The sequence below is a fragment of the Megascapheus bottae genome, chromosome 7 (genome assembly GCF_031878675.1).
Source record: "Megascapheus bottae isolate mThoBot1 chromosome 7, mThoBot2.hap1, whole genome shotgun sequence".
Taxonomy (NCBI): Eukaryota; Metazoa; Chordata; class Mammalia; order Rodentia; family Geomyidae; genus Megascapheus; species Megascapheus bottae.
The window spans coordinates 22925773-22951559 of NC_143515.1; the positions used below are offsets into that span (position 1 = coordinate 22925773).

The 25787-nt window shown below is 43.4% G+C and overlaps 1 protein-coding gene across 1 annotated transcript in view; it reads left to right on the forward strand.

The window, feature by feature from the left end:
• Reep1 (receptor accessory protein 1) overlaps window positions 1-25787 on the forward strand; it is a 106414-nt gene that overhangs the window by 68940 nt on the left and 11687 nt on the right. Inside the window, exons 4-8 of the mRNA XM_090336548.1 lie at window positions 2414-2534; window positions 8785-8898; window positions 15350-15400; window positions 22065-22242; window positions 25583-25618. Coding sequence (XP_090192674.1) covers window positions 2414-2534; window positions 8785-8898; window positions 15350-15400; window positions 22065-22242; window positions 25583-25618 — 500 coding nt within the window. The remainder of the gene's footprint in view (window positions 1-2413; window positions 2535-8784; window positions 8899-15349; window positions 15401-22064; window positions 22243-25582; window positions 25619-25787) is intronic.

Sequence of the window (25787 nt, forward strand, 5' to 3'; positions counted from 1 at the left end):
CTGGTGCAAATGGCTACAGGCTGGCTGGGATATGGGCTCTGGATTGATTGATTTAGATGTGAAAGGTGTGTTTTCAGGCTTTGTCTTTGCTGTCTTTAGGAACTTGCCCACTAAGGTCAATATGGAACAAGATGTCAAATCATCAGAATTCAAAAATTTTAAGTTACGACTGCTATATCTCAAGAGGGCAAAACATGGCTGTACAGGTGTCCTGAGCAGGCAAAGTTATTCACCAATAGGCAGATAATATGATGCAACATAGTTTATTGATTTAGCATAGCTTAGCAGAGTTGACACTATATTCTATCTTCCAGTCCTAACTTGCCTAATCCTAATCTGCCTATCCAGCACACCCACTGGACTCACCTCTCCGACATTTCTTAGTCCCGATGTCGAACAGGGCCTGCCCATCAGATGTTAGACGCAGCTCCCAGTCCTGCCACAGTGTGAGCTCTGGGGCTGCACGACGAGTCTCGGTCCTCATTGGTCTTCTCGGGCAAGGAACAGCTTCTGCATGGCCAAAGATCCTCGGTTAAGGCCAGCAGAAGTGCCGTCCCTCATTCTGGGTCCTTTGCTTATATTGGTCCTTGGCTTTCTCTTCTCTGGCCCAAACTCCTTCATGCCTGATTCGGATTGGTTACGCCTTGGCCCTTGCTTGGTCTGGATCGATTACGCCTTTGGTCAGTGGTGCCCAGAGATGTGCTGGTTGTTTACTCTACCTATTGCTCTATCTATTCTGCCCAGATGTCTGTGCTCCTATGATACTACATCTTGTAAGCCAGGCTCCTGACCATTCCTATGGTTACATTCTTACGTGTCCTTACATCATTTTTATCTCTCATGTCCATAAGCCTTTAGGTACAAGTTTGTATTGGCAATATATTTCTTAGTTTCATTTCATTACTGTATTTTATTTAATTACTCTACTCTTCTCATATTATTATATCACTGTTTTATGTCATATTCATTAAATGAATATGATTCATAATATATTACTCATATGCCATTTTCATATTATATTTATTATATCCATCATGCTAATATTTTCACCCTACTAAATGCTCACAATAACAGGTTATCCCAAGCATCAGTTATCCGAGCTAGTAAGTGGGCCTGAAATCTCGACCAAGCCTGCTTGCTAAGTTGTGTGCCTATAGAATTGCATTCATTGACAGAGATAACTTCCGCTGCTGCACTCCAGTACATCATGTCAGCTAGTTAACTTTCACTATAGCACCTCTCAGATTACTATTCAGTGTTATTTGTGATTATTTTATCCATCTCTATGTTCCTGACTGTACTCCCAAGAACACCAGGCTTTTGTCTATATTTTTGCAATCCGCAAGAAGTCAGGGAATCAGGTCTTAGCTCACTGTTGTCTCCCTGAGCGAAGCATACCCAGGTGCTGGAGTGAGGGCAAATGAATGAATGAACTCAAAGGTATGCAGGACTTCAGATTCCACCAGACTTGTATGTTGCCTATACCCCTAACCTTTCCTTTATTTTGGCACCAGAAGGATCATGTTTTAAGGACAACTTGGATTTGCTTTGAGCAGGTACAATGAGAGATGATGGCAGACAGGAAGAAGATTAGTTATGTTCACAGATTCCTAGAAACATGAAACCTGGTTCACCTCACCAAGATCTGTCCAGGTGCCAATGTCTCAAGCTTCTAATCCTAACTACTCAGGAGACTGATATTTGAGGAGCAAGATTTGAAGTCAGCCTGGTCAGATAAATCTGAGAGACATGTAACCTCCAATTAACCAGCAACATGCTGGAAGTGGAGCTGTGGCTCAGGTGGTAACCAGCCTAGAGCAGAAAAGCTAAGGGATAGTGCCCAGGCCCTGACTTTCAGCTCAACATGACTGAGTGGGCAGGGTACGTAGTATTTATATTTTCCTCTCTGGCAAAGGTTGGGCTGCTGTCCCTGTCTCTACCTGGGTCAAGAAGGGATGGCTTTTACTTTCCGTGTGAAGACTGAGCTCCACCCTGATGTCATTCCCATGATATTAGTGCCTTGGCTGTGACTAAGGTGACAACTGAGTACGTGGACTTGGGCTTTTTCTCAGCTGCAGGCAGAACCACATGCCAAACTGTCTATTGCCACAGAAAATACCAGGGGCTGCCAGACAGGGCCACAAGACCAAATTTGAGATGTAAATGAGTATTCCTGGTTCACTTGGGAGAAGGAAAAAAACAGGAACTAGCTCTCAGAGAGAGGTCTTGGTTATGCTGAGTATACACATGTGTTCGCACATGTGCTTCCACAGATTGACAGAAGATGCGGAATGTGGGCCTCTCGCCGCTATGTGCAGGTAGAAGTAGTTATGCCACACCTGGATCTCATTCCTATAGTATCGTGCAGTGTTGCTGAGACCTAACAGAATATGTTACTTTCTTATCGCTCCAGGTTTCCATTCTATTATGAACTAAAAATAGCATTTGTAGCCTGGCTACTGTCTCCTTATACAAAAGGATCCAGCCTTCTGTACAGGAAGTTTGTACATCCCACGCTGTCTTCAAAAGAAAAGGTAAGTTACACTGTATGACTTGCTATACTTCAGCACATCATAAATAAGGAAAGCAGAAGAATGTGGTAAATAAAAAAGCAGGTTATTATATTATAGGAGACCCCCCTGCTTGATTCCTAGTACCCCACAGCTATGCTGACACAATGTTTGGATAATTATGAGCCTCTGCCCTGGGTTGCAAGATTAGGGCTTGTGGGATGGATTTTCAAATTAGATCCTGAGTGGTCTTTGGGACTGACTAGGTCCCCTTTTTCCTCTGCTACCAACCATCCCTGTATTTTAGGTTCTTTTCTGTATATCTGTCTCATCCATGCTTGTGGAGCTTTTTTTTTTTTCAAGGAATGGTATTTTATAGATATGAGTGGTAGTATGTTTCTTTATTTGTGTGTGAGTGCCAATCTTCAGGTTTGAACTTAGTGCCTGGGCACTGTCCCTTAGCCCTTTTGCTCAAGTCTTGTACTTTACCACTTGAGCCAGAGATTCACTTCTTTAAGCTTTAAGAAATTTATTTCATTATTATCATAATTATATGTATATATTATATATGGGTACAACATGATAATTCAATACATGTCTATAATTTATAATGATTAAATCAAGATACTTAACATGTCTATCTTCTTACATGTATGCACACATATACACACACATATTTTTTGTTTAGTTGTTGTATTTTCAGTACTGGGGATTGAACTCAGGGCTTTGCACTTGCTAGTCAAGCATTCTTCCCCTTGATCCATACCCACAGTCCTTTTTAAATTTATAAATAGCATCTTTTAATAATATTGCCTAGGTCAGCTTTGAACTGTGATCCTCCAGCCTCTGCCTCTTGAGTAGCTAGGATTGCAGGCATGTGTTATCTTATCTGGGCATTATATAAGTTTTTATTAACATATAATAATTGTACATAGTTATGAGATACAATGTAATAATTCAGTATCTACATATAATTATAAGAAGACAGAATAATTAATATTTCCATCTCATTATTATTATATATTATTTGTGTTTGGAGCCTTCAAGCTCCTTTCTTCTATTTATAAAATGTGTACTTGTAGTCACCCTCATATGCGTATGAATATAGAACTTGTTGTTTCTATCTGCCTGTAATTGGGCACCAACTACTGAGCTCTCTCCCTCCCTCAATCCCTTCTCAGATTCTAATCTACATTCAGTTTGACATTTTTAGCATCACATATGAGAGAGTCCAGGCAATTTTTATCTTTCAGTGTCTGACTTACTTTTAAAGTTTTTGGTAGTACATATTAATTGTACAAAGGAACTTTATTGTGATATTTTCAAATATGCATATAATGTACTTTGATCAAATTCAGCCTGTCTTGACTTATTTCAGTAAACATAATGTCCTGTAGTTACATCCATTTTTCTTGTAAATGATAGGATGCCAATCTTTTTCTGGCTAAGTAATATTCCACTGGGTGTATATACTATATTTTATTTATTTACTCATCCATTAATGGGCATTTGAGGTTGATTCACTGTTTTAGGTATCATGAAAATATAGCAGTAAAGTACAAAAATCGAAGTACAAAATCAAGGTACAAAAATGGTTCTCTTAGTACATGCAGGAAAAAGCAAAAGCATTTGATAAATTTCAATATTTCTTCATGATAAAAAAACACTGTCAACATATTAGACATAGAAAAAATACTCGGTGGGAAAAGGCGAAAACTTTTCTTGTATTATCTGGGACAAGTAGAGGATCTCTACTGTCACTCTTGATTGGTCCTAATCAATCATAGGGCAGTTAGGCAAGATAAAGAAATAAGGCACACGAAATAGATGAAGGAAAAAATCAAATTACCAATTGATAGGATTCTACATATACAAAAATCTGAAGAATGCACCCATCATCTCCAAGAACGGATAAGTTCAGTGAAGTGGCAGGACACGAAATCATCATGTCAAAACCAGTAGCATTTTTGAGAAATTTTTTTGCCAGTCCTGGGACTTGAACTCAGGGCCTGAGTGCTGTTCTTGGGCTTTCTCAAGGCTAGAGGTCTACTACTTGAGCAACGACACCATTTCCAGCTTTTTCTATATATGTGGTACTGAGAAATCAAACTTGAGTTTCTGTGCATCCGTAGCACTTTTTTTTCCCTGAGGGGTTGGAGAGGTGCCAGAAATCAAGCCCAGGATCTCATACAAGTTAGGCAAGTACTCTACCCCAGACTCAGTAGCTAAACAGATAATCATGAACGTCTTCTCCTTTTTATTTTATTTTCTTACTTTTTGCTAGTCCTGGGGCTTGAATTCAGGATCTGAGCACTGTTCCTGAGCTTCTTTTGTTCAAGACTAGCACTCTACCACTAAGCCACATTGCCAGCCCATCTTCTCCTTTTTAAAGTAGATTTTTGTGCATATTAAGAAAGTGATGACATTTAAAATATATATTATTTATTATTGTTGGCTATAAAACATCTCCATCAATTTAAAGAAAAAATTCGCTCGTAATTTAACTCTTCAGACTAAATTTCCTCATATCAGGTGTGTCTCCTGTCCTTTTGCAGATAACTGTACGATTTTATTAGGACTTTAAAAATAGTTTTAAGGGCCGGGAGTTTGGCCTAGTGGTTAAAGTGCTTGCCTAGCATGCATGAAGACCCAGGTTTGATTCCTCGGTACCACATACATAGAAAAAAGCCAGAAGTGGTGCTGAGGCTCAAGTGGTAGAGCTCTAGCCTTGAGAAAGTCCAAGGACAGTGTTCAGGCCCTGAGCTCAAGCCCAGGACTGGCAAAAAATAAAAATAAAAAAAAATAAAAATAGTTTTAAGGGGCCGGGAGTTTTGCCTAGTGGTTAAAGTGCTTCCCCAGCATGCATGAAGACCCGGGTTTGATTCCTTGGTACCACATACATAGAAAAAAGCCAGAAGTGGTGCTGAGACTCAAGTGGTAGAGCTCTAGCCTTGAGAAAGTCCAAGGACAGTGCTCAGGCCCTGAGCTCGAGCCCAGGACTGGCAAAAAAAAATAGTTTTAAAACTTAACATACACTAGATATGGTAGACATGGTGGGATATGGTCTCAGCTACTTGTGAAGCTGTGGCAGGCTTATTAGTTGAAAGCCAGCCTAGGAAACATAGTAAGACTCCATCTCTCAACCAAACCTTCTCCCCACCCCCACACTAACAATTCTAGGCACTAATGGCTCCTCTCCTTCCCATAATCCTTGCTAATCAGGAATCTGAGATCTGAAGATTGTGGCATGAAATCAGCTCCAGCAAACAAATTTGAGATTCTTATCTCCAGTTAACTAGCAAAAAGCTGAAAGTGTAGCTATGGCTCAGTGGTAGTGTGCCAGTCTCAATGAAAAGCTAACCAAGAACATGTGGCTCTGAGTTCAAGCCCCAGTACCAGCACACACACTACACACACACACACACTCACACACACACACACACACACACACACAGACTTAACAAAAATAAAGTATTTGTATTCTGAGGTCGTAAGCATGTTTGCACATAATCCATGTCTTTGTGCTCTTCATAATAACTCATGGTGACAGAGCTCTTTCCTTGCTGCTAGATACTTAAATTGTTTTCTTCCTGTAGAAAATTCTCCAGTACAGAAAAACTAATAACAACAGATCTGGAGGGGATGTGGCCAGGAGGGATCACTGCTACACTGTTGGTAGGAGTGCAAACTGGTTCAACCACTATGGAAAGCAGTGTGGCAGTTCCTCAAAAGGCTAAACATAGAGCTCCCCTATGACCCAGCAATTCCACTACTTGGCATTTACCCAACCATCCAGAAACAAGGACATACTAACTCCACTAGCACAACAATGTTCACTGCAGCACTATTTACCATAGCAAAGATATGGAATCAACCTAGATGTCCCTCAGTTGATGAGTGGATCAACAAGATGTGGTATTTGTTGGGTTTTTTTTTTTGCCAGTCCTGGGCTTGAGCTCAGGGCCTGAGCACTGTCCTTGGACTTTCTCAAGGCTAGAGCTCTACCACTTGAGCCTCAGCACCACTTCTGGCTTTTATCTATGTATGTGGTACCGAGGAATCGAACCCGGGTCTTCATGCATGCTAGGCAAGCACTTTAACCACTAGGCCAAACTCCCGGCCCAAGATGTGGTATTTGTACAAAATGGAATTCTATGCTGCTGTCAGAAAGAATGACATCGCCCCATTTGTTAGGAAATGGAAAGACAGAAAAAATCATATTAAGTGAAGTAAGCCAGACTCAAAGGAACTTAGGCTCAATGGTTTCCCTCATTTGTCATAATCAGTAGAAACCTTGGGCTCTACTAGCAGAGATTTGCAATAGAGCAAAACCTTGATACATAAGGCCATATAGTATGAAGCTAATTGAAAGGACCTCTAGGATATTGAAACAAATGCCATATAATGAATGATTGTTGTCCTTAATGTACTATGTTATCTCTCATCTCTTTTGCTGTCCCTTGGTTATCTCATATTGTTACAGTATCTCACTTTGTTATCTGATATATTGGATATATTTGTATTTGGTTACTTGAGATTGGATAGGGAAGGGGGGAAAACCAAGATGGGGGGTGGAGGGGAGGGTAATGGGGACCAAGACATGTGAAAGGGTATCAATGTATGTGAATTAATGCACCTTCTCTCTGGGAAATATCATGTAACCCTTTTATTAATTACAATAAAAAATATTAAAAAAAAAGAAAATTCTGCAGTAAACACCACCCCATACAGAGTTTAATTTCTTCCTTATCTAAGAATAAATACCTAAGAGTGGGATTAATGGTTTAACATATTCCAACATCATATAAAACATAAGTTATATTGGTTTCTAAATCTGATTGTGTAGTAGAATTTTTTCAGATAAAATACAATGCCTTTAGGTGGCTTTTGTTGATATTTATTTCTGTAGTTCTAAAGATAAACTCTCTAGACTTCCCCTAGGGGAAGCATTTGGGGAACACAGCAGTCGGATGAGCATGCTGTTGTAGACATTTATGAAAATCCTTTTAGGAATCAGGACCATGTACTCTACCCCAGTCTCAATAGCTGAGTAGATAATCATGAATGTCTGTCTTCCTTTGTCTCTGAAGACTCAAGTAAGAGGAATTTCTTCTTTGTCTTGATTTGGCTACCATCCTACTCTCCTATAATTTCCCCAAATGCTGTCCCCCCACATCCTCCTCAAGCTGTCAGTGTAATTTCCATTGAAGGGTAGGCAAGTGCCTCTTAAGAGCTGCCAAGAATCACTCCCCTAGTGGGTAGTGTCACAGTTAGAAGGCTAGTTGCTGTGACCCCTGGGGAAGCCATGCACAGAGAATCCTGGAGGGCTGCTGAGCCCTCCTGTCCTCAAAGCAAAGCAAACACCGATGTGTTGAACTTCAAGGGAGCCTGAGGTCTCAGGCCCATTGTCTTACTGAACTGCTGGTGCTATAAAACAGCTTTTCTTAAAATGTTGATAAGCACAAAGTAACCCAAAGCAAATAAGTGAAGAGCATAAACCAAATTTAATCCAAATTTGGATTAAAGCAATATTGTACTTGGCTTTGATCCAAGAAAGAACCTCAGTTCTGTTTTCCACCTTACTTATACCTGCTTTATGACCCCAGATGATTTTAATTTCTCCTTGTATTTCAACATCCACATCTATCAATAAAATAACAATCACTTATTTCTAGATCCCGTTCTTTGTTCCCATTGATATATACTTGGAACAGTATTTGTATTTTTGTTTGTTTTTTGTGTGTGTGTGCTAGTACTGGAGCTTAAACTCAGTCCTAGTAACTGTCTCTAGCTATTTTGCCTCAGACTAGCTCTGTATCCCTTGAGGCACAGCTTCACTTCAGGCTTTTTTGGGATAAGGATCTCAGATCTTCCTGCTCAGGCTGCCTTTGAACTTTGAATTCTCAGATATCAGCCTCCTTTGTAGCTAGAATTATAGAAATGAACCACTAGCACCTGGCCTATATTTGGTTATAGATTTTCATGACTATAGAATAACAACATTTTAGAACTGCAAGAACTCCCACTCCTTGAAGACAAGGAAGGTGCCCACGTTGTCCCTGACAGAAAACAGCTATTAGGTTTAGGTATCATCATTATCCTTTTCTCTTGTTTTTGAGAGGGGGGAGGAAAAGGGGGAGGGTCTATGTCTATACTGGGGACCAGTAAGAATCAATGATCAGGCAAGCTGGCAGGCCTAGCACTCAGGAGAAAGGAAAGAGAACAAGATTTATTTGAACATGCCAACTCTGTGTGCATCTGTTTTCTTTGACAGGAAATTGATGATTGCCTGGTCCAAGCAAAAGATCGAAGCTATGATGCCCTTGTGCACTTCGGGAAGCGAGGCTTGAACGTGGCAGCCACAGCAGCGGTGATGGCTGCTTCCAAGGTATTGTGTCAGACTCTTAGACCACTGTGACTGGCAGCTCTGTCAATCCCTCCAACCCGCCCTGCCTGTCACTCCTACCACTCACACACTCACCAGTGAGTGCAATGAGTGCTCCTCATTTTGGGGGGATTCCTTTGAACATCTGGTGGAAACACTGCTGAATCTTTTCTCACAGAACATTCTCTCTCTCTCTCTCTCTCTCTCTCTCTCTCTCTCTCTCTCTCTCTCTCTCTCTCTCTCTCTCTCTCTCTCTCTCTCTCTCTCCCTCTCTCTCTCTCTCTCACACACACACACTGTGTTCAGTGTCCAAAGGTTCCCAAGAGCCATGAAGGACCACATAGGTCCCAGGTTAAGATTCTGGAGGTGAAGCCTGAGAGATAGACCAAAGGGAAGGGGAGGGAGACAGAGGTAGAGTACTGCTCTGCAGGCTCCCAGCGTGCACGAAGAGAGTCCTTAAACAATGGAGGTCACCTGAGTGAATGCATAGACTCATTTGATGCTCATGTGGCCCAACAGATCCAGAAGAGACCCAGGGTCCCAGAGCAAATTGGGTGGTCTTACTCTGAAGGACAGTAACTTTCAGAGTACTGGTAAATAAAGTGAAGGAGGCTTGAAATAAACACGTCTTTTGGAATAGTGCAATATGATCCTTACTTTTTTCTCTTTTCCACTTAGCCCTTTGAAAAAGTCTACTGTCCCCGTCCTAGCTCCTTCTCACAACTCATCATCATTGTATCTGTTTCTTATTATTTCCTCAGACCTGAACAATGAAATTAGTGGAGTACTTCTTAAATTCATCAGGTTGCTCTAGTGTTTCGTGGTAGCCACCACTCCCTTGGAATCCAGATGTGGGGTGGAGGTCCCACTGGGAGTCACTCTGGTGTTTTGGAAGACATAGTAGTTGGGAAGTGAGCTGCATTAGCAAAGGGAGGTTATAAATCCTGAATGGTGGTTCTGGGTTTGGAGGACAGAGGTGGTAGATTTGTAAAAAGGTTTGGGAGAGGACAGTTGATACAGATCGTGGTGCTCCTTGAGCTTTTGACTGGATGGCAGAATGGAGTGTGCTGAGAACGAGCTGGCTTGAGGGTTGGAGCTGGGTTCTCAGTGTCCTGAACTAGGGGAAGGCATGGAAAACAAGGAGCAGGGCTCAGCACATAGGGTCAAATGGCTATTTCAAAAGCCCCTTCTGCCTGAAGTCAAGAAGCTCTTGAAGGACCAGGGCTGGGAAAGGAGGGAGGAGAACTGAAAGGAACAATTCTATTTTCAGAAAAGGACCAGCTTCTTCTGTCACACACAACTATGTCCAAAACTGCATGTAGTGGTATCCACAGGGCTCTCTCCTGCCTTAGGGGAATAGGTACTGGCTAGGTGATGAATCCCAGAGAGCATTTTGAAAAAGAACAGTCCATGTTGGCATTCAGAGGCTATTTAATGGAATTTAAACAGAGCAGTGACTCCCCCAAGAGCTTTCAAATGTGATGCTCTTGTTTGTAAACTGAAAGAAAAGAGAGCCAAAGCTAGGAGTGTGTCGAAAGGTAGAGCGCTTGCCTAGCATGCATGAAGCCCTGGGTTCGATTCTTCTGTAACACATACACAGAAAAAGCCCGATGCGGTGTTGTGGCTCAAGTGGTTGAGCGCTAACCCTGAGAAAGCCCAAGGACAGTGCACAGGCCCTGAGTTCAAGTCCCAGGACTTGGTGAGAAGGAGAAAGAGAGGGGGAGGGGGATGAAGAGAGAGAAGCCAAATCCATCAGACCAGTCTTGTAACCCAAAGTTACAGAAACCCTCTCTCAGTCCCTTTCTTTACCTCATCTCTACCCTGAAGCCTAAAGGAAGATTGGTAATGCTTTTTCCTCTGTTTAGTTAGAGAGCATACATGTGGTGTATTTGTCAGATACATTTGCATTCATTCTAATGGGAACCCATAGCGCTATCCTTTTCCAAGACTGCCTCAAACTAGAGTCTTTATGCCATCCTGGCCAGTCCCTGCCTGCTCTCCTAACTATCAGGAGAAACTTGTGGTCCGAAGATTTCTCCAGCTGGGCACCTAACAACAGTTCCAGACAGTCTGAAATTTGCCTCAGGAAATCACTGTTCATTAGTTCCAGTAAAGTAGCAAGGGACATCTGTTTTGTGTTGAATTTGGTTGCAGACAAGAAAATGTTCTGCTTTGTGGCAGCTTTGCTTTTTCTTCCTAAATATAAATATCTGAAGAGGGGAAACACATCTCTTCCAAAAATAATGCCCTCTATTTTAGAACTAGATGTGTTCTTTGCAGGGGATTGGGGCAGTAATAAAGTCCCCAGATCTCTCCAGGCTGGGCAAGTGCATCTGTGGTTTCCATAGCAACCACAGACAGCACCAGTCAGAGTCAAAGGGTGATGATTCACCAGCGGGTCCATATCGGGTTTTCATGCCCAGTCTACCTGGGAAGCTTTGTGCTTTGTTTAATAGATGCTCAGATGTGCTGAATCGGAATCTCAAGCAGTGAGTTCGTGAATCTCTTTTAACAAGTTCCCCAGATGATAAGTCACTGCTTGAGATCCCATCCAGAGTCAAGGGCACCAGTTGTTAGGGTTAATCAAGTTAAGCTTGTCCTGGGACACACATTTAGCTACTCAGAGCATATACTTTGAAATGGAAGAGGGTGTGTGTGTGTGTGTGTGTGTGTGTGTGTGTGTGTGTGTGTGTGCATGTGTGTGTCCATAGGTTAATGCCAGTTGAGAAAGGTAATAAGTTCTGAGAAACTCATAGTTAAGTGACCTGCCCATTGTGTTTACACAGCATACTTACACAAACCCAGCTGGAGAGCCATAGCCTACTGTAGCACCTAGCTAGATGCACATGCTGTCTTATAGGAGAAGACAAACATTGTTACACAGAGCATGACACTGTGCAGTCATGACTGCAGATCCTACCCAGTTGATGGGATCAAAGAGTCAGACCTTCTTCTCTCTTCTGTTCTTTGGTCCATCCTTTCATGGCTCTAGGAGGGTACTATGGAGCTAACACATAAAAATGAAGATCTTTTGAGCACAATAGTAGTTAATCCTTGTTGGCATAATACTGAGCCCTAAAGGCATGGAGAGGTGTGTGTGTGTGGCTCAAGTAGTAGGGCACTTGCCTAGCAAGCACAAGATCCTGAGTTCAAATCCCATACCAAAAAAAGAAAAAAAGAGGAAATCTGAAGGAAAAAGAACTTTATTTTTATGGTCAGAACCTTATTCCAAGAACTTCATAAGTTTCTGGCCTGACTCAGAAACTTGCTTTTGTTTTCTTTCTAGTAAAAAACAAAACAAGAAAAAAAAAAACCTACCTGTTTATGAATTAATCAGAGGGCAGGCCTTGATTTTCTCTTAATACCTCCTTGAGAGGGATTTTCAGAGGAGAAGAGATAAGGGCAGTCCCTTCTCTGTCTGGGTCTTCCCTTCTCTGGCTTTCCTCCCTCATCAGTGAGTTTGTGGGCTGAGGACTCTAGATGCCCAGATCTGTCCGAGTGCCCCTCAGAGGAATGCCTCCGGTCTCTCTCTTAGCTTGCATGCAGTTAATCTTCTGTTTCAGCTCAGGACTGTGGGACATAACATTAATATTTAGAATTCACCACAGCAACTGGTTTTAGATGCTAGGATTATCTAAATGGTTATAGACAATCTGCTGAAACATTTAGAAGTGTCCTCTGCCTTCTGGTCTCCCAAAGGACCACTTACAACTGAGCTTTCTTTTTATTTATTTTTTTTCCTTTTTGCCCTATTGAGCACCTAGGAATTGCTATGGAAGTGCGCTACCATGTGAGCTATTCTCCTAGCTTTTGAGCTTCACTTTTCAAAACCCATGTAAGCAGAACTGAGCAAGACTTTTCACCAGCATGGATTTACTTTACATGCCTTTGTGACCCAGTGCCTTGTCTTGGGTATCTGTCCCCACCCCCCCACACACATTGTTTCTACTTATAGTGACACCTGCTTGTCTCATTCTGCTGAGTAGAGTTAGGTGGAATCTTAACAGCCAGCCAAACTCCACATGGAGTTGCTGTTTGGATGTTACTTGCCTCTTTTGTTCCATGCTTTCCTATAGTCCTTAAGTGAACGCAAGCATCCCAGGTTGGGCCCAGCCTGCCTGGCTAACCTCAGAGACTCATAGGGGAAGAAAGAGCTGGGCCCTTGCTTGTGGGGAAGGACACCATCTTATTCATGGGTATCCCTCATGCTCCCTTGCCACCTCTGAGGCCAAGCTTTCCTTTTCCTTTCCCTCTCAGCACCATCACATCCTTTGTCCTTCCTTCACCTGTCTCAGCATGTAACTTGTGTTTCCCTGTTGATTTCTTTGCCCTGGACTGGAGTTCAAGTCCAGTGTTGGTGGTTTTCTACTGAAGCCCCTTTGTCTAATTCCAAACCTGCCATTCCTCTGTATTCCATAATTGTTAACAAAAACAGACACTCAAGGCTCCTAGTCTCAGTCATTTTTTTGATAGCTTACCTTTTCTTTGTGTGTTTTTTTTCAGGGAGGGGCTGAACTGGTCCTGGAGACTAAACTCAGGGCATAGGTGCTGTTCTTAAGCTTAGATATTCCACTTTCCCCACTTACTCTTAAAGTTCTCATCGCTGAATATCTGGTTTCGTTTTCATCCCTGCCTGGCCCTGACCCACCCTTCTTGCGATTCTTTTCCCTTTCTATTTGAGGTCTATGAGTCCTACCCTACCTTCCAATCTAGTTCATTTTACCTTACCTTTCTAGCCCTTTTGCTATTATGTCCTTAGTTATTGTTCTGGAAATAGTAACTGTGTATACTGTTACAGAATTTTCTCTTTCCTGCCTCTATTTTTGCTTTTTTTTTTTTTTGGTCCTCTATCTGTGTCTATTTCTATCTATTGAAAGCCAGCCAACTTTTCAAGGTCAAATGCCAATTTCTCCATGAAACCACTTCTGATCCTGGCTAGAACCTTGGTCTTCAAATGGCCTTCTATTGTAATCATTTGTATTTGTCAGTACTAGAGTTTGAAGTCAAGGCTTCCTGCTTGCTAGGCAGCCCTCTGCTGCTTAAGCCATGTCTCCAGTATAGCCAGTTTGTGTCCCTAGTAGGTATTCATTAAGTGCTAAAGGGATGAAAGACTGTTGTACACATTTTCAGTTGCCTTGGTTAATAGAGCAGTGCTTGGCAACAAACACATCCAAAATATTATTTTTGGAGATAAGTAAGCTATGTTATATGTCCCAGTCCACTCCTTCCTGAGGTATGTCTATGAACCTCAGTTTCCACTTGGAAATTGGAATACTGGCACACCCTGCCCCATAGTAGTTCTTAGAAGAGAAGCATAAAGACTTTACTTAACGCAGTGCTCACAGCAAATGCTGAAGAAAGGCCACTGAAACTCACTTCCACTTCTGTTATTTTGATGTTGATTACCATCTTCTCTTTACTATTAAACAGAATAAAACAAGTCAGGTCTTGGCAATAGGAAGTTATTTACAAGGCAGACTCTTCAGAGTGGAGCTGAGTTTTTTATGGCTGTCCTATTACCTCTTATGTGCCCTGTCTTCCTGGTCAAGCCACTCTTCACCTTGGGCCTCCAGTTCCTCCCAGAGGGGCTTGACTTTCTCTACTCCTCCTCTTCAAACCTGGGTCCCTGAGAGGCAGCTTGCCACAGTGAGCACCTGCTCCCTGCCAAGAGAGGAGGAAGGTAAGTTGCTAGAGCAAAGAAAGAATTTTAACTGCCAGGCTCTGCAACCTCATTTCATGGAGGAAACTGAGCCCAGGATGTTGGATGACCTTCCCAACACACAGCTTATTAGTTACTGGCTGGCATTAGAGTGAGGGCATCTCATTCCTAATCAAATGTTCCTTGAATCCCCAAGCACCTTCCTTGTGAATGTTTCAAGCAGATATGTCTTGGCTGCTTTCTGTTGGGTTTTTTGGTTGTGGTTTATACCACAAGTCAATAACCAACTGGTGCTAAGGATTTTAGAGTTATTCCCAGCCTTGGATACTTTACCACTGTCCTCAAATCTTCTAACTATTTAAAATCAAACACCTGTAGCTGGTCATTCTGAAGGTTCATTTGTATACAACACACACACACACACACACACACACACACACACACACACACACACACACACCAAGAAAGCAAACAAAAATCTGCTAGCGTAGCTGCCAAGGCAGACTCTTACCTGAGGCAAGAGTCCCAAGTGTATGTTGCGTTCCTTGGAAGTGGGGAAGCATACCATACTCATCTTTGCCCTTCTGCAGAACTTTACACAGCTTTGTGAGCACCTCATAAGAGTTTGCTGTAAGTAAAGAAATGGCCATGTGAATGAATGAGTACGAGAGTGAGTGAGCAAAGGAAAGAGACGAGGACCAGTGACTTCTTCCGACACCTGTTGGTGTGGTGCGTGGTGGCCTTGCCTTTTTTGTTTTTGGATTTTTTTCATTGTCCTCTTTTACCCTTTATCAGGTGACTCGACTCTTTCACTTTGTCTACTCTTTGGACCTCAGAGAAGGGCAGGTAACCCCGTTGAGAGGTGTGACTAACTCCAAACTGATCCAGTAGGGTAGGGAGGCCAAGCAGCCCTCTCTGCCCACCAGCCCCTGGTCTGGATCAGACAGGTGTCTCCTCTCCCTGACACTTGTGTGTGAGCTTGTGTGACTCCATGCCAAGCACATGGAGCTGGCTTCTATTTCATCATCCTACCAGAGCATCTCTTGTGTGTTCATTTGGTAGCATCTAACATGCGATTAACTTATTTGAGGATTTTTCTTTGTTTAAATGCCTGGCGAATGAATTGAATTGAATTACTGATGCTATCATGGTAGAAACTCTTATCTCTTTTTCTCTGTTTTGTTTGTTCAATTTTATGTCGCAAACAAGGCAGGGTCTTTGTGTGGCATGTTGATAAGGAGCCTGTCTGGCACTGATGTGGAGCATGTGGAACAGAAGAGGTTAACCTACAGGGAGCTGGGTACCTCATGGGATTTAGACCAAAGAACTAACTTTTCTTGAATTACCAGTGGGAAATGTGGTTATGATGCTGGCTTTATCATTTGCTTGACTTACTAAAACCTTTTGCCTTTATTTGTATTGTCCTTAAGTAGCAAGCATCAGATACTATGTTTGCCTGTGACCTAGTGGCAGCTCCAGGGTGAAGGGCCTCGTGGGGGCTTGAATCATTCTGTTTCTGGAGAAACTGTGTCTTTCCTCGCAGCTCTGTGTTCATTTTTCTTTTGTTTTGTTAAAAGAAAAATGTCCCCACATTATCTTTTTTTGGTCTAGATGGCATTTTATTTGTCAATACCATGTAATCCTTATGGTTATGAAATGGATTCTCTCAAGATGACTTTGAGAGAATTCTGTGGGTGTTACTGAAAATTAAGTTGTACTGACTTCCTAAAGGTAATGTGTGTTCCTGGTTTCAGGAATAATAATTCTTTTTATTATGTTGTGTATGTGTGTGTGTGTGTGTGTGTGTGTGTGTGTGTATGTGTGTGTGTGTGTGTGTGTTCACACACTGGCACTGGAGCTTGAACTCAGGGCTTTGGTGCTGTCCTTTAGCTTTTCATTCAAGGCTGTTGCTCTACACTTGAGTCATAGCTCCACTTCCCAAAATAATAATAGTTGTTATAATAGTATATTATTGTATTATTAATAATATATTACCTATGTTAATAATTGCAATACAATTAATATAATATATAGCAGATTGATTGTGTGTGTGTGTGTGTGTGTGTGTGTGTGGTACTGAGGTTTCAACTATAGGCCTCAGGCTCTCACTTGGCCTTGTTGCTCAAGTCTGGCACTCTACCACTTGAGCTATAGCTCTACATCTGGTTTTTAGGTGGTTAAGTGGAGATAAGAGTCTCATGCATTTTTCTGTTCAGGCCAGTTTCAAACTTTATCCTCAAATCTCAGCCTCCTGAATAGCTGAGATTATAGACGTGAGCCACCAGCATTCTGGTTGCAAAATTCTTAGCAGAAAGTAAATTCATTCCTACTTTTGCCTTCCAGAAAAGTCTGCCATCTTGTTGAGGCACTTTCACTTCTCAGATACATTCATGACCGTGAGTGTACACAGGAGACTGAGTCCCCATCTCTTTAGGAGAAAAAAACACTGCAGACTCTGGAGTGGAATGAAATGATTGTGCTTAGTGGTGACAGATACCCAAAACACACTTTCCTTTCTACTTTGTCCTCATCTTTGTCCACCCGAGCTCTCCCAGAGCTGCTTCCTCTGGGACACCTCACCTTTTGAAAATATCCTATCTGTCTTCTGCTCCCCTCTAACATTCCCAGACACATTCCAAGGCCCTGTGCAAAAGGATGCTTCCTCCGGTCTGCAGCCCTAGCTTTGGAGTGGGCAGGAGTTCCTTCTGCCATATATCATTCAAGCTGCAAGTCGATAAATGGTCATATCCCTTCCTTCCTTCTTTCCTTCCTTCCTTCTTTCCTTCCTTCCTTCCTTCCCTTCCCTTCTCTTCCTCTCCCTCCCTTCCTCCCTTTCTCTCTCCCTCCTTTCCTTCCCTTCCCTTCCTCCCGTTCTCCTTCCCTCCCTTCCTCATTTCCTTGTTTCTCTTGGCAGTACTAAAAGTATTAAACTCAAGGCTTGCTTGTGCTAGGGAAGGCATACCTCCAGTATTTTTGTTTGTATTTTGCTTTTGAAATAAAGCAAAGTGGTGGATTCATGGCTATGATAGTTAAGAAAACAATTTGGAGGGAAAAGCTAATTAGCAAAGAATTCAGAGTTAAATATAATTGTACGGGAGGTAAAGCAAAGCAATACAATGGGGTATGGAAACTATATTAGAAAGTCAGAATGGTTGGAGAAAGATACTCTGACAGACACAAACACATTTCACTGAATCTAAAATTATTACTTTAAGTGCCACTAAGAACATACCACTTTAAGTATCCCACTTTGTTTGAATAGGAGGGGAAAAATGAGGTGAGGGGTTGGGGGAGGGAAATGGGGACAAAAACATAAGAAGAGATATCAATGTATGAGAATTAATGTACCTTCTATCTGGCGAATATAACTGTAACCCCTCTATACATTAAAATTTAAAAATTAATAAAAAAGAACATATCACTAAGAAAGTATCACTAATTGCCAGTAAAATTACAATACATGCTTTTAAATTTAGACTGTTTGCTACTTATTAAAGACATAGACAATGAAAGGGAACATGGAAACATAATTGGTAAAGGCCTTTCTACCCGTATTCCTTATTGTCAGAATCTGCTGTATTACTTTTCGACTTAGCTCATCCATTTATGACCATGCATACCACGTTCTACTCCTTTCAGTGCTGCAATGATGTAGAGCCATTATTTCTAGAATTTTTTTTCCTGTCCCGGGGCTTGAACTCAGGGCCTACGCTTGATCCCTGAGTCTCTGTGTACTCAAGGCCAGAGCTCTAACACTTGAGCCACAGCACCACTTACTGCCTTTTCTGTTTATGTGGTACTGACGAATCGAACCCAGGGCTTCATGCGTGGTAAGCAAGCACTCTACCACTAAGCCATATTCCCAGCTCTGATTTTTTTTTTCTGGGGCTTGAACTCTGTGCCTGGGCTCCATCCCTGAGCTTTTTGCTCAAGGCTAGCACTCTAGTACTTGAGCTTTTGTGCCTGTTCCACCTTTTTCTGAGTAGTTTATTGGAGATAAAAATCTTACAGACTTTCTTGCTTGGACTGGCTTAGAACTACCCTCCTCAGATCTCAGCCTCTTGAGTAGCTAGGATAATAGATATGAGCCACCGGCACCTGGATATTTCTAGAATCTTTATTTATTCTGCTGATACTCATTCTGCCAGTTCTGATGCTGCTACTTTCTTGATTGTGCCAGAAAGGAACAGTGAAATGTGTTTTAGACAACCGGAAGTTATATTCCTTTCTCAAGTGGTCTTTAAGTGGTTTCTTACTTGAACTCTTAAGCTTCCATGGTCCACTTGTGACATGAGGAATAATAACTGAGTACTTTCATGTGTGGGTGGTGACAGGCACATCAGGGCAGCAGCCGTTGTAAGACTCATCCCAGTTTCTGAGATGGGAAAATAATGTGCTTTGGAATCAATGCAAATCATTTACAAGAAGTCTAGGAGTAGGTGGGAGCAGTCATTATTCTAGTGACCCGGCGATGACAAGGCTGTAGGTGGATGACTCTGTGATTCCTCTAATCACTCCATGTCAGTTGCAGGCATCTGAACCACACTGAATGGGAGAAGGCAGGGAGAAGGGTCAGGCCTTTTTCTTCATCTCTCAGGAAGAGAAAATACCTTTCCCAGAAACAAATCCCTTTGAGTTTCCCTTACATGTCGTTGACCAGAACTGCATTATAAGGCCATCTACAGTTGTGGGGAGGGGGGAGGTTAGGACTGGGGAAAATCTTTTGTTTTTTTGTTTTCTCACCATTTCAAAAATAGGATTGTGGATGACATTTGGATAGCTAGCTAATTATGTATCAATACAATACAATTTGATCAAGTACAGTTGGGGTACACTAAGTTGAACAACCCAGAATACTGAGAACTTCTCAGAGATTTATTAAATCATGAAGAATATATGGGTATTATGCTTTTCCATACCTAGGGAAACTTAACATTCCTATAGGAAATCACAATTTTGTGGGAAACACTGCTTGTTCTCAGAAGATGATGGTTCAAAATAATAAAATGATCAGAGTGGGACTACAGGTTCATGGTAAAGTGTGTGCTCAGCATGCAAAAAGTCCTGTGTTCTATCCCCAGCATCCCCCCAAAATTTTGCTTCATTTTGGAAGAAAATAGACTTTTCCAATCTGGAGAATTTAAGACACCAGAAAAGGAGAGAGAGATCTCAAGCAGAACAGAGCTGAGCTGAAGTAATAGAGGAGATTGAGGTTTGTGGGAGAAGAATAGGAATGATATTTTGAGTCAAGCCTGAACTGGACTAAAAAGCTTACAAATGAGAGAGCCATGTTGATTTTAGACATCTCTGTTTTGACTGAGAAGGCTAATTTGTTTTCAGGATTCTTGTTTCCATGCCCCTGTGATTTCCTCTAGCACAGGACTGGGTTGGTACTGAGCTATTATTATCTCCTCTTTCCTAATCCTGCCACTTCCAGTCTTCATGATGCTAGTGATATTGGAGCTAGACTGACTGGCTTCTGGGATTGAAATTGAGCCCTTTGCTCAAATGGACCTGTGCTGCTTTTTCTCAGATATATTGCTGAGCATTTTTAAGAACTGGCAAAGTACATCAGTGGAGTTTAGTTCTTATCCATTGATTTGAATAAGGGTTGTGGGACTTCTCCTTGTCCTCCTGTTGATCAGACATGATTTTTCCCTTCTCTGATTTTGACAGCAGCTTAGATGTCTCAGAGTCATGGTCCTTATATTTGACATTGTTGAACAACTACTCTACCTTGGGCACTGTGTATCTGAAGGGCAGAGTCTCATTAGGGCTTTACCAGCATCTCTCCAGGTAAGATAGGGGTATTCAAGTGGGAAGAGGTCAAAGATAGTTACCTGCTAAATTACAGGAGTGGAATGTGAATCCAGGTCTGACTTGAGAACTATTGTTACTCATCACATTCTGTGGCTTCAGTAAGGCACATCTGAATTATTTGTACCTTTCTCTTCTTACATTTTGTCAGAAATAGATATTTTTGCAATGTCCTAATAACACCTAGGACAGTGTGTGTTGTCCACAGAAAGTAATCATTAAGTCATTACTGAAAAGATAAGAGACAGCACCTAGTCCCTAAGTTCTAGTCCCAGGACTGGCCAAAAAAAAAAAAAAAGATGAATGAAAGAGTGTATCATAGGTTCATGTAGTGGCACAGATCTATTAACTCAGCATTTGGTAGTCTCCCCCTAGTCTTAATCACCCTATTAGGTTTCCTCACCTAAGCATGGAGATCTCTCTCTCTCTCTCTCTCCCTCCACCCCCACCTTTCTCTCTGACTGAGATACACCTGAAGCAGTGATCCTTTCCACTGTGAGAGGATCTGTCACCAGGCAGCCAGGACCTTCTCTTTATTATATTATTATAAGATGCAATTGTCTTGCTTTCCTAAACAAAAGAACAATTGCCACCCCCCATTCCCCTACCCCCATTGAGATCCTGATATCCTGGCTCCTTCAGAGGATGAAATAGTTAATCAGCAGCAGCAGGGACGTTTTGTGGGCTTGAACTCAGGACCTGGGTGCTGTCCATAAGCTTCTTTTGCTCAAGGCTAGCACTCTACCACTTGAGCCACAGCTCTACTTCCAGCATTTTGATAGTTTATTGTAGAAAAAGAGTCTCAAGGACTTTTCTGCCAGGGCTGTCTTTGAATTATAGTGCTCAAATCTCAGCCTCCTGAGTAGCTGATTATAGGCATGAGCCACTGGTACCTAGCTTGAGCTATTTTTTTTCTGGTCCTGGGGCTTGAACTCAGGTCTGGGCTCTGTCGCTCAGCCTCTCTGTACTCAAGGCTAGTGCTCTACCACTTGAGCCACAGCATCACTTCTGGCTTTTTCTGCTTATGTGGAACTGAGGAATTGAGCCTAGGGTTTCATGCTAGGCAAGCACTTTACTACTAAGCTACATTCCCAGCCCCTGGGCAGTTTTTCTAAGTATCATCTTTCTCTTCCTGCCTCACTACTTTTTGAGTTATATGAGGCTCAAGTGCCACCGTAAGCGAATGTGTCATAGAAACAGCTGCACAGAAGAAAGTAAAGAATGCTGTCACGCAATGAAACAATGTTGTCTGCATTTTATGTCTTTTGGAAAGAGCAAGGGATGAGCACATAGAAAATTTGGTTTGGGTTTTTCTAGCCGGATTCTTGTGTACTAAGAACTGAGAAGAACCTAGCCATATATGGATTCCAGCTTGTGTAACCACCAGGAAAGCAGCCAGCTGTGTCTGCAGTGTAGGGACTGTGGGCAGAAATTGTTCCTTGGCCCTTGGTAGATCTGGGGCTTCAGAAAGCCATGGGCTGTCAGGAAGAGAGAAGAATAATGACTGAGACTTAGAGGAGGCCCTGAAATGTGCTGGGCTTGACTTTCACTGTGTCCAACAAGTGCCCTCCGATCCCTGCTCCTTTGCAGAGACATCATGGAACTTGATTTTGACCTTTCCCATCCTCAGAGCAAGGCTCCCTGGGAACCTGTGGTCAGGCCTCTGATGTGTACCTTCCTGTGTTACATCCAGGGACAGGGTGCCTTATCGGAGAGACTCCGGAGCTTCAGCATGCAGGACCTCACCACCATCAGGGGAGACGGTGCCCCAGCTCCCTCAGGCCCCCCACCCCCAGGGTCTGGGCGGGCCAGCAGCAAGCATGGCCAGCCTAAGATGTCCAGGAGTGCTTCTGAGAGTGCTGGCAGCTCAGGTAGGTGTCTCTTTCCCTTTCCCTCTTGCCCATCCTGTAGACCTCATTTTCACTGAGAGGCTCCCTTCACCAAATGACAAGCAACCTGGCCCTGCCACAAACAGAAATGTCTATCCAAACATCTTTGGGGCCTAGCACTATTCAGGCCACATCTGCCCCAGGGCAGGTTAAGTCACTATACTAAAGGGTTCAATCTTCTCCATTTGATTGGTTGGGAAACCAGGGGTATTGAGTGATGTACCTGGACCAGGCCTAGAGGCATCAGGCACATCTCTTTTTGTTCTCTGTGATCTGAACTCAGGGGCCTTACCTGTCCTGAGCACCTGAATGTCTTTTCTCACCCACCCAGGGCTGGCAGCTGTAATAGCCTTTCTTCCTGAAGAGTTCCTGACCCTTCTATCACTCCACTGTCTCCTTCTCTTCCCTGACCACCCACTCACCATGCACCTCAGCCCCTCCTGACTAAGGGCACACTAGCTCTAAGGTCTAATTTGGGGGGAGGCAACACCTCTACCTCCACTGTCTTAACTCTGGTTGTCAAGCACCCAGCACAAGGCTGCCCCCATAGAGATTGACCTGGGAACTGTGTTCAACATGCTGAAAGAATCCTGGACCCCTCCCCAGAGGCCTCCATAGGTCTAAAGTGAGACCTACACATGTGATGCTATGGGAATTAAAGCATATTCAGAACCTCCTGGCATCTGATCCACCGGTGTGGGCTTCAAGCTCCTGGAGGATAGAGCTGTGGACTCAGGAGGCAAGCAGCTGGGCTAGGACTCCTGGGTTTTTTTTTTCTTTTTTTTTTTTTGCCAGTCCTGGGCTTGAGCTCAGGGCCTGAGCACTGTCCTTGGGCTTTCTCAAGGTTAGAGCTCTACCACTTGAGCATCAGCACCACTTCCGGCTTTTTTCTATGTATGTGGTATCAAGGAATCGAACCTGGACCTTCGTGCATGCTAGGCAAGCACTTTAACCGCTAGGCCAAACTCCTGGCCCCAGGACTCTTGGTTTTGCATACTGTTCCTCAAAGTGGTTTCAGGCTCTCAGGAGCTCAATGGTGCCGCCAACAAAGGATAATGGGAGGGGTGAGGGTGATACTGGAGCCCCCCTTGTCATGGGAGAGGAGGGAATTGGATCATTCTTTCAGAACATGCAGAGATGGGCTTCGTGGTAACCCAGGACAGTTGGCCCCGGTGTCCAGGGAGATGTGGTGTGCAGGGACATCTGGTCCACAGATATTGATACATCCTGTCTGACTTTGGGTTCAGAGAATAAGCTGTGGACATAATGAGTCATACTCAGACCTGAAGCCTAAATCTGTTGACACTGCTTGACATTTATTTCCTCTCAGGAATGCTCCCTTTGCTTCTACCCCAGGTATGAAGACTGTAGCAAATGTTCTAAGCTAGAAGCAGGGCAAGGCTGGAAAGGGAGGCTTGGTTGGGCTTGAGTTGAGGACCACCTTAGGAAAGGGTTATCTCCTGAGAGAATTCTCAGCTCTAGAACCTAGAGGGGAACCTTCAAAGTTTAGGCAGGAAGGGACCTTAGGTTATCACTTAGTCTGACCCTCTGACTTTACCCTCTGATATCACCAGCATCATTTGCTAGGAGGCTGCAGCTAGGTTAACGAGGAGGTTGGTTTCTGGTTCAGTGTCCAAAGCTCACTTCCCCAAGGACCATCCAGGCTTCATTGAGCAGTGACAGCTTCTGCCTGCTATATACATACCACCCAGAAACTTGACTGGCTCACTGGCTACTGAGCCTCAAATGGAAACTGCATCCCAGAAGATAAAGGCGTGGGCTGATTTGTTTTAGTCTTGGCTCTGCTGCCTTCCATTAGCACAGCTGGTGACACCCCCTGCCACATCCCAGCACTCTGGCAGCTGGGAGGAGAACCAGCTGTGTTGCAACATAACCAGCCCCCCACTGCCCTTTCCTCTTGGCCTCAGCACCTGTGGCTTCACAGCACAGAGAAGGAAGGTGTCAACCTCCCTTCATGGAAGCTGGGGAAGCCAGGGCTTTGTGTCTCTCTCGTCAGGTGTACTGGGGCCTAAAATAAAAGCCATTCCAGAAAGGAAGACAGGTGAAAGATGGTGAAATATCTACCCAGGAGGCTCTAGGGCTGCAGTGCCTCTGAGGTGAGGGTCAGTGGCCCTGTGATGTCTAGCAGAGGCAGTCCTTCCACCCAAGGCTGCTGTGGCCAGGGAGAGGAAAAAGCACCTGAGTGGGGACTCTGACTGGGCATCTGCTCTGCTGGTGACACTAGGCCTGCACAGATGCAGAAGATGCAGAAGATGCCATATAAGAAAGAGACACCACTAGGTAATAATGTTGCTTGTTCCTCCGGGCACTACATTCCGCCTCAGAACTTTTCCCAAAACAATTCCCCAGAAGGTCGCTTGCAAGGATTTGACCTTGACTCAGGCAAAGGACCCATGCTCCTTTACTTTCTCTTTTGGAACAAGGCCCAGTAATCCATAGTTGGCCTGTGTCTTGAAGTTGTGAGGAGAGAAAGCAAGGTTATTTGCAAGCCCTGGGCAGGTGGTGAGCTGAGAACAGTAATCTTGGGGAGAGGTCTCGTAGGCAGAGGACTGGAGGCCCACAGAGCTCTGGACAGTCCTTGGAACTGACAATTAACTGACAGTTAAATGGTACAATCACCATGCATTTACTGAGAACTTACTACATGGCAAAGCCCAGATTTACACCAATGGAGTAAAAGCTTTTCCAATTAGGTCTTCAGTCAAATGCCCACACACTAATGCATAGGTGTTCAGAGGTCAGGCCAAAACTTTCTGAACCAGAAGGCCTGGAGAAAGGGTTTCTGGAAGTTGGAATGATTTCCTAAAGAAAACTTTGACCCTAGCTAGGCACTGGGAGGAAACACCCATAATCCTAGCTAATCAGGAGGCTGAGATCTGAGGATCACGGTTCAGAGCCAGTCTGGGCAAGAAAATCTGTGAAACTCTAATCTCTAATTAACCACAAGTGGTTCAATGTGGTAGAACGCTAGCCTTGAGCAAAAGAGCTCAGGGACAGTGCCCAATCCCAGAGTTCAAACCCCATGACAAACCAAAAAAGAGAGAGAACTTTTGCTCTATCCCTATCCTTCGTAGGGCTGTCACAAGGACTGGTGACAGTATAGTCTAGCACCTGGGAGGCAACTGAATCTGAGATGTTCCCCTTCCTCATCTTGTTTTCCCTTCAAAACTCCGCCTTGCTGGGATACCTGCATTGAGCACCTAGGACTCTCAACCTTATTCTGGAGTGTCTGTTTCTCCCATGGGCTGGCTCCTGTGGAGTGGGGATCTTGTTGATGGCTCCCCTCCCCCCATTCCCACAGTGTGTACCTGCTGCTCTACCTGCAGGACCCGGAAAGGTGAGTAGCAGCCAGCCCCCTTGCAGCTTGCTGGGCTCTTGCCTCAGGAGGAGGCTCTAACCGAGAACTGGCACCTGGCCTTGGGGCTCCCTTTCAGCTGCATGGTCCAAGGAAGGAAACAGGGACCTTAACATGGAAATTAGTTGTGGCCAGATCTCAAGAGGCTGCA